At 31.9% G+C, this 9,575-nt stretch overlaps 1 protein-coding gene across 2 annotated transcripts; it reads left to right on the top strand.

The window, feature by feature from the left end:
- The first annotated feature begins 2,124 nt into the window (after positions 1–2,124).
- Positions 2,125–7,126, top strand: LOC134541637 (uncharacterized). 2 transcript variants are annotated; one of them, XM_063385212.1, is made up of 6 exons: positions 2,125–2,733; positions 3,266–3,408; positions 4,779–4,988; positions 5,112–5,383; positions 6,583–6,719; positions 6,811–7,126. In XM_063385212.1, the coding sequence occupies exons 1-6, from the start codon at positions 2,510–2,512 to the stop codon at positions 7,031–7,033; spliced, it is 1,209 nt and encodes a 402-aa protein (XP_063241282.1). In that variant the 5' UTR covers positions 2,125–2,509; the 3' UTR covers positions 7,034–7,126. The 2 variants fall into 2 exon arrangements, with proteins under 2 accessions (XP_063241282.1, XP_063241281.1); XM_063385211.1 differs by having other exon boundaries at positions 4,779–5,383.
- The last annotated feature ends 2,449 nt before the right edge of the window (positions 7,127–9,575 follow it).

The raw sequence follows: 9,575 nt of genomic DNA, 5'->3' as shown, positions 1-9,575 counted from the left end.
TATGCAAAAAAACTTAAAAAGTTCTTGTATTATGCGTAGATGAAAAATAGACTATATTTATTCAAATGATAATATTAATTATCTATGTACGTTGATTTTTAGATAGCAATTAGCTTCTTTTTACAAATATTTACCTAGCTTCAAAGAAAATGTTTTGGAGAAAACAATATAAGTTTTTAGTGTAAATATAGTTGGTCAAGTCAAAAACTATTTATTACCTGTTTCAGCCATAAAATCATACAATGAATATACAAATCCTACTAACTTTCGATTTAAAAAACCTATTTCACAGTTAATTGACAAAATTAAAGATACCTGTAAATCAAATAATATAAGCATATGACATTTTATACGTGCGCACCTGCTGGACCGACTTCACATCGGGCTATTATCCACACGTTCTTGATCGCGGACTTAAAAGGAGAGATTGCTCCCAAAGGAAAACACTTGTTCCAGGCTCGAGAGACCGCGAACGAACTTGAAGAGCGCCAGGCTACTGTAGCTCTCCGCTGTGAAGCATGAAGGGCTGGTGCAGAGGACTGCGTCTGATGGAACTATGGAAGTACTTTCACTCATTTTCAACTTTTAGTGTCGGAGCTACGCCTGACGCACTACGGAGTACTCACACTTCTCTCCATCCCGCAGTATTTCAGCTACGCCTGGCTGAACTACGGAATTACTTACACTTCTTTCCTACCTTCTTTGTCGGATCTACGCCTGACGTAATTTCGGAAGTACTTACATTCCTCTCAATTTTTAAGTGTTTTAGCTATGTCTGACTGAACTTCAGAATACTAACTCTCTCCATCCCGGAATATTATTTACGCCTGACTGAGCAGCGGAAATACTCACACCTCTCTCCAATTCCCACTGTGCGTGGGAACACAATTATATCAACAAAGGAATGATTTATACGTTGTAAGATAACTGGAGCAGAGAGAAGATAGCAAGGACAGTTGGGAAGAAATAGTGGTGGATAACTATTCAGGAGGTGGAAAAAGGCAGAAAAAAAATATAAAATAATTTAAAAGAATAAATTGTTTTTCGTTCCTGGAAGCAGACGTCCTCGTAGCGAAGTGAAATTTCCGTCGAAAGCAATGGACATGTCAGCGCGGTCGTTGTTTATAAAAAACTTTGTGTTTTTTAGCTATCTATTTTTTTATACATATTTTGTCACCCCCAGGAATTTTTTTTACTTTACAACTTATTTACATTGCGTATGTTTTATACTGTAATTTAAAATAAAACATGATAATTTCAGGAATTGTATTTAGAGCCCAGAATGTTATCTGCTAGAATTATATTTGCTGAGATTTTGGTTAGCTATTATGTCTTTGTCCTCTTTTCTGCAAGTTTATTTTTATGTGATTGAAGTAATTATTTCAAATAGTTTTTGTAAATCTAAAATAAAAAATAGAGCTACAAAATCTTACATGCAAAGCAAACTTAAAAGAAAAATAGGTACTTATACTTTGCAGAGCATATATCTATATATTTTTTTTGGAAATGATCTGAATTTTTAAAATATTTTTACGAAAGTGAATAAAATTACTTAATTCTGTTTAGTCTACTGCATTAATGAAAAACATGGTAAATTGTAGATAGGTACACATAAGTAACCATACAGCACATCGTAACTTGGAACTATGTACTTATATGTACATTCACTAGCGTGGTACGCTACTACATGTCACAGTCCAAAATGTAGGCTACGTTATTTTAAGAAGAGAGACGAGATAGTAGTGGTAGAAAACAAAACTTTTAACCCACAGAAATTTATATTTGCAAACATTCCCTTCAATTTTAAATAGACATCACTTAATTTTTTAATGTTCGTTTAACTTCATGACCACAATGAATATTTTAAACTACGGCTAAAGATTTAAATACTACATATAGTCCATCCACGGTAACCTCCTACTTTTTTAAACGAACCTTTGAAAAAACACACCAGGATGCAGCATGTTTGGTTCGTTTGCAAAAATACTTTCCATCATATGCATATTAAACATGCATTAACACTAAATTACCGTATAATGATGTTAAATAAAATTTTACAAAAAAAGTAACTATCTATGTACAAAATTATTAATATTAATGATCTCGCATGTGTGTAAATGAAACAGTGAGAGAAGTGGTGTGTTGGCAATGATTAGAACGAAATAGTTCCATAGCCAAAATATATATTTTTTGACTTTCCGCGTGTATTTAAGAATTTATGTGGGTATTTGTTAAGTTTGAACATTTTTTTAAATCTCTGGTGAAATAAAAACGTTATGTTAACGGTAAAAAAATATTACGTGCCGAAACCGTGGTCGCGCATTAATAATGTTAATAGTCACTTGATTGTTTTCTCTTTCAGCCGTTTGCAGTCTGCACAGATTACGCCATATTGCAGTGTGTTTTAATATATTACTGACCGTGAAATAACGTACAGTTTGTGTTTCAGGATTTTGTGTTAATATTGTGTATTTTAACTTTGTTATATTATTTATTATCTACTATTGTAATGATGGAATTTGTTATCGTTTTGATATTTTGTGTGGTTCTTGTGATTGCTGTAATGGTAATTGGTTCCGGAATGGGGAAAGCTACTTCTTCGCAGCGTCAGATGGACATCATTAACGTCGCTCAGAACTTATATGTTTTAATTAGGAAAGGCGACTTGAAGAAATGTGACGTTACGCAGACGACCGCGTTTCTTCTCAACATCGCAAAGTCAACTGTTCTCAAGTAAGTAGGCTTTTTTCGTTTTCATGCACGTAAAAAAAATATCGACTGTGTCGTAAGTATTGTCGGCCTGTGTTTTAACTCACGAGGTTTTTTGTGTTTTATTTCCAATTTATATTTTTTGGTGTGAGACAACACCGCCATGTGGCGTCTCTGTTGAAAAGTTAACCTAAAATCATAATAGGCCTACTCAGGTCCTAACAATAACAATATAGGCACTTTCAAGTATTTTTATGGGTGTGATACACGTTTGTTTATAACGATGTTTATAAACTTTATGATAGGTTTAACTATAACATAAGGGAGTGATTTTATAATTTGCATTTAATTAGTTTTTCATCTGTTTGGGAGATCACAAAATAAATAAAAAAACACTTCATTAATTTCGTGGACAAAGTCTGTCATGTTTCCATTTAGTGACCACAAAGCAAATATTTGTGACAAAATGCCATATTTGGAACACTGCCTAACTGCGTATTGTGAACGGGTCCCCGGAAAAGTGTTATGACAAATGTTTTTTTTTTTTTTTGGTTAGGTACTACAAGAAAGACATTGAAGAAGTTTCAACACCAGGAAAAAAGAGGAAAAAAAGGCCACAGGAAGGAAAGTCACTTGACACAGTCGACGATTTCACAGTAAATGCAATCAGGAATGCAATTTACAGGATGTACGCTGAAGGTAAAAATTTGATACTGAAGAGTAGTTTCAATATCACTGGGGTAGGCCCTACTTAATTGTATTCATTTCATATATCCATATGCAGATTGACCGGTTCAGTTTTTTTCCCGATATCATCTGTCCTTTAAAAATACTTAACATTTTTGGGTGGTTTGTTAGGTTTCTTTATTGATATGGTATTGATATATAGAATATTGTGCAACATATGAAATAGGTACACGTCCTTTTAAGGTTATGTTAAAGATAGAAAGAAAATTGTTACATTCTAAAACTACAAGTAATGTTTATATCGTTATACACAGTATACATATTAAATAACCTCAACTTTTATGATGTATCAGAAGGTTAAATAATGACTATTTCCAGTATCAATAATATCCAGTTGTGCGCTTTAGCAGTAATTGGTTACAAATTAGTGAGTTGTGGTCTAAGCAAGCATGGTTATTAAAAAAAAATTGGGATACTTAATTGGCTAAATTGTACTGTGTGGCAGGGTCCAGTACAATATATATTCTATTGCAAAATAGTGTCATGCCCCGCCTAACCCTTTAGAAAATATAGGGGTATTGTTATTTTATAAACAATAGGCCTACTTCATTGTAATGAAGTATCATATGAAAACACAACTTAGCCAGACAAACTGTGTGTTAGTGTATGAAGTAACAGAAGGTTATAAAACAGTAAAAGTTTAGTATCGCGTATCCGATTCGATACATTGATCCTGATCGCATGATCCTGCAAATATTGATCCTGTGATTGATGATGCTTGCTTTTCTAATTTATTACGTTTAAAAATCCTCTACAAAACCAAAACTAAAAACCTGTGATGTAGTAATGAGTTATGATTTAAAGTTGAATAATAATGAAAATATATAGGCCTATGTTTTATTAAACTTATGATAATTATTCTTGCTATACCACAATATTTGATTATGTTCAGGATCTTTATCTGAATAAATGAAAAAAAGCATGCACCACACGATCAATAGGATGTACAGGTTCATGCATAAAGATCTAGGGATCACATGGGATACACGATACAAAACATTTACCTTTAACACAGTGTAGAGCTTGTAACTTATTGATTGCTAAATTGAATGCTGAAATAATAATGTTTTACACAACTTCAATACAAACGCGCAATATAATCGTCATATCATTGCAGACAAAAATACTGCAATGTAGAATTTCTCTAAGCAAACTACAAAATTTAAATTAATTTAAAAGTATTTTTGAAATGTAAGTTTATTAAAACTATTTAATAAATGTAAATTGTGCACTTAAATTATCTTCTACGGGGTTGTGGTTTCGCTTAGTTTTGTGTACCTCTGTTATTTCATGTATTGTTAATGTATGCAATAAATTTACAGGTTTGAATGTTACAGTCGACACCATTTTGAAAGAAATCAGGGAAAGACAAATAGATTATTATGGTGGAAGATCAAGTCTTCATAAATTGTTAAAGAAGATGGGATTTTCATGGACAACTGTTGATGGACGAAAAGCTTTGATAGAGAATGAAAACATAGTATTGAAGCGAATAGATTTCTTGAGAAAGTATAAAGGAGAAAAAGAAAGAGGTGCCAATTTCATATTTGTTGATGAAACATGGATTTTCCAGAGAGGCAAGGCATTAATTTATTTGAAAATTTGTTCTGTGGTCCAATACAAAGTATTTCATTTCCATTTCATATATTTTTCAGGAACTGTATCAAAGTCATGGCAGGACAAGAGTCTACAATCTGCGAAGAGACGTACTGTTGGAGATGGTAAAAGGTTTATTGTTGTTAATGCTGGAGGGCGCACTGGCTTTGTGCCAGGAGCAGTATTACTTTTTGTTTCAGGTCAGAAGACTGCAGACTACCATGGCGAGATGAATGGGGAAACTTTCTTGATGTGGTTTGAAGACATGTTGGTGCATCTGGAGGAACCCAGTGTCATTATAATGGACAATGCTTCATATCACAGCACCCAGGTATGTGCAATGGTAAAGCAGTGTCTTTTTATTGCTCAAATTGTAATGTGAAAAATTTACATGTGTATAAGTACGAATATTCGAGACTAATACATTTTGCCAGCAATAATTGTTATCTTAATAGTATGCCTACACTACATTTTTATAAACTATAATGTTTGAGCTGAAATTGATTACACACACACACAGATATATATATATATATATATATATATATATATATATATATATATAATGTAATTGAATTACATCATAGTGCAAACTAATTTAGTAGAGAGTTTGAAATACCAAATAAAAATTTTTTATTGCAAATAGCATTTGAAAATGACATAATTACTTGTTTGGTAAAAGGACCCACTTTATGAATGCTCTGTTTCCCTACTTAATAAATTAAAATAATATTTTCAAAAAAATTTCTAGTCACTTAACTAACATGCTTTGTTAAATTTAGAAATTCATTACGACAATATGCCAAAACACATGTTTGCTTTGCATAAGTACAGTAGAACCCTGTTATAATTTGTTTTTAAGGGGCTACAAGAAAAAAAAACATAAGCAGGAAATTCAATTTAGTACTTTTTAGTGTGGATTTATTGCCAATGGACTCAACAAGCTGCATAAAGATATATTTGATGCTCCAATTTGCTTGTAGCAAGCCAAAAACAATTTTTCTTTAACATCATGGTGCTTCCAGCTTCTATCTGCTTTGTCTTTACTTACACATTGTCTCATTGCTGTAAAATTGTCTCATTTCTGTATAATTGTCATAATTCACGACAGTGTTTACAGTGGAAATGCTTAAGTCCAGTTCTTTTGCCACTTGAACATGTGATTTAAGTGAATACATTTGAAAACACACAGAATGGCTAAAAATTTATGAATTTATTTGTTTTCCAAGGGTGTCAACAGGCAGTTAACTGCTAACATACACATATACATAGACAGTATAGACAAAGGCTTTTAATTTTTTTCCTCTTCTAAAATTTTATGAAGTGAACATTACAAGCACGAAACGCATAATTTGTGAAACATTATATCCAGGAATTAAATACATTGTCCTTATAGGGAAAATATTGGACTTGAAAAATAATACATTATAGGCAGGAAAACTTTATAAGCAGTAAAATTGTAACAGGGTTCTACTGTCATGAATTCTTATCAGCTACTTGAGTATTTAGTTAAATGTTGGCATAACGTAGGTTGAGAAAACACCTACAACGAACTGGACCAAGGATGCACTGATCGCGTGGCTGGAGAAGAATGAGATAAAACATGAAAATAATTTGTTGAAAGTGGAGCTGCTGAGAATAGCTAAACAAAACAAGCCCCGAATACGGTATATTATTTCGTTTTTTTTACAGCATTTCTTTAAAAGTGAGATAGTTGCAAAAAATTACGTATACGCCTTGTTCTAACACACTTTTCAGATATGAGGTAGACGAGTTGGCTTGTAACTATGGCCACAAAATTCTACGACTCCCACCCTATCACTGCCACTATAATGCAATCGAACTAGTTTGGGCTCAATGTAAACACCATTACAATAGTAACGTGGGGCGGGCCAAGAGATTTGACAATGATGCAGTTGCAGCCATCTGGAAAGAGGCTCTTGATGCTTCCACACCAGAGAGGTATTTTCATGTTGCATGACCAATGGGGTATTCCTTTTGAAGTAGAAATTGTTTTATTTTCCTGTAGAACATTCCTCAAGCTTCAGCAAAACCCTTACCATACATTTTTACATAATACGTAAGTATTGTTGCCTAGCAGCCTGGTCCTACCATTCCTTTTGATAACTTTGTGTGCTAGTGTGTGTATAGTGTGATTATCATTTTGTGTATATTCATATACCAGTAATACAGTTTTAAAACAATTGGTAAAAATAAGTGGTTTGAATTTGTGTAGTTGTCGTTTTGAAAATGTGTTGCATGTATGTGTTTGTGTTCGTGTTTGTGTTTGTAATTTTATTCCCATTTGATTCATACATATCTGTGTAGTTTCTAGATCTAACAGTGGTGACTTATTTGCAAGGGTTTTTTTTTTTTTTGTAATTGCAGTCCATTTGCAATTGTTTCATTTCCATAAATAGTTTTGTATTTATTAGTAATTGTGATATTACTTTCTGTTATGCTTAATCTTGTGTCAATGACTTTAAAGTTATGGTGGGTTCAGTGCAGTAGGCAGATTTCAATATTCAGATAAAATTTCAACGTAGAGAATTTTGAATATTTTCATCTAGCGAACTTGAATAGGTATTTACACATGTAGTTCTTGCACATTAGTATTTTCAAAAGTTATGTTATTATAGTGAAATACATATACAGTAAATCATCAAAACTATTCAAAAAATTAAATTTTCACTATATCTCACTGTTTTTGTCTGGGACAAATTTTAACCAAAAACAAACACAAAAGTTATGAAATAAATATTTTATCATATGCATTCTAAGCCTTTATTGATAACATAGAAAATATTTACAGCTTTATTATATCTTGAATAAACCACTCAAATTTTTTTTTTTTCAGATAACATAAAACAAAACATGTTACTTCAAGTATTAAATAATAGCTTTGATAGTTGAGGAAAACACATTAAATGAGTTTTGTTGTGTTTAAAAATAGTTTCTTGTGGAGTGAGTTCAAAATTGTATGTAATAAAGAGCATGCCATGCATTGTTTACTATGCCGTTTTGACAGAAACAAACATATTTTGTTATAGAGTGGTTTTTGCTATAAACAGGTCATTTATATAGAGGTTTTACTGTATACATTAATTTTTTTAGATGGGAGAGAGAAGTCCACATAGACAGCGGCACCATTCCTCCACTCATCATCCACCTCGGCGAGGATAGTTCAAGTGAAGACAGTGACAGCGAAGAATTTGAGGTTACGACACAGCAAGTAGATGGAGACAGTGAAGTACTGGCAGTTCCTCTTGATGATTTACCCGGGTGTTCTTATTGAGGTCTGTATGTAATAAACACCTGGGCAACTGTAAGTATTGGGGTTTGAAACATTTTTTTTTCTTTTATGCATTCCCATTAAGTATGTTGATTACTGGAACTTTATGTATTAACTTTATATTACACATATTATAAAATTAATAATAAATTTCATTTCTGGATTCGTATAGGTGTATGTGAAACATTTTATTTTGTTGTGTCTCTTCATTTTTCAGTGAACTTACTTGGAAAACAAAAAGCCAGTCCCCATACAGGGCCACAAATAAATAATGCATATAAGTGGTATAGAAATTACTGTCAATTCTTTACCACAATTTTACTGTTCATAAAATTATGATTTTGTCTAATAAGTATACTCAGGAAAATGTATATAACCATATTTTTATTTGTGGCCTTAACCGGCAAAATGGTAGGGGTTTATTAAATAAAAGAAGAAAATTCATTTTTAAATGTTTTCATCTGAATTTGTTAATTTTATTAAACCTTCAATCCTTAGTCTTTTCCAGATTGCTTAGATGGACAGCCATATGTATAATTTACAATACTTTTTTTTTCAGATGCAGAAAACTGTGTTGAACTGTACTAAATGATGATATTTATTGCTTACATAAATGTTGTAAATTTATATGTTCTCCTAAAAATTTACTTTAAATTATATGTTATTTCTTTAGCTAACAAACTTATTTTTTAATATTTTTACCATTGGGTATCATAAATGTTATGCACATATACATGTATACTTAGATCATATTCAAATTACTTATATATATATATATATATATATATATATACACACACACATTGTTTTGACAGCTGGTGATTGTAAACAAACCATTTGATATTTGTCACATGGCAATGTTTTTGTTTACATACGGCGGAAGGATACATAGTGACATTAAAGTAGATCCGGTGAAAAGCAGGGCTTCAGAAAAGTAGGAGGTTACCGTGGATGGACTATAAGATAAAAAGCACCTTTATAAATTAAAAGTTAGTCGTACTCAAAATTAGTAAGTTTCAATCAAAACAACTAATATTTGAAAGATGTTTGATAAATAGCTTCAAAATAGTTACACTTCCCTGATAAATTTATATGAAAAATATTTTCTAATTTCATTTCAATTTGACAATAAATTCCCATACGCTATAATTATTTTGAAATTTAGCTTCCCCATTGAGTACTTTCTTTCCAAAGCTGAAGACCGTTTTTATATTAGGCAAAATGTGTTCAT

The sequence above is a fragment of the Bacillus rossius genome (genome assembly GCF_032445375.1).
Source record: "Bacillus rossius redtenbacheri isolate Brsri chromosome 4 unlocalized genomic scaffold, Brsri_v3 Brsri_v3_scf4_1, whole genome shotgun sequence".
NCBI lineage: Eukaryota > Metazoa > Arthropoda > Insecta > Phasmatodea > Bacillidae > Bacillus > Bacillus rossius.
The sequence above is the reverse complement of the archived record's forward strand: the minus strand, read 5'-3'. Positions and strand labels throughout refer to the sequence as shown.

Coding starts and splice junctions, on each gene's coding strand:
- LOC134541637 (XM_063385211.1), top strand. CDS start 2,510: ATGATGGAATTTGTTATCGTTTTGATATTTTGTGTGGTTCTTGTGATT. Junction 3,409..4,778: donor TTACAGGATGTACGCTGAAG/GTAAAAATTTGA, acceptor ATAAATTTACAG/GTTTGAATGTTACAGTCGAC. Junction 5,384..6,582: donor CTTCATATCACAGCACCCAG/GTATGTGCAATG, acceptor GGCATAACGTAG/GTTGAGAAAACACCTACAAC.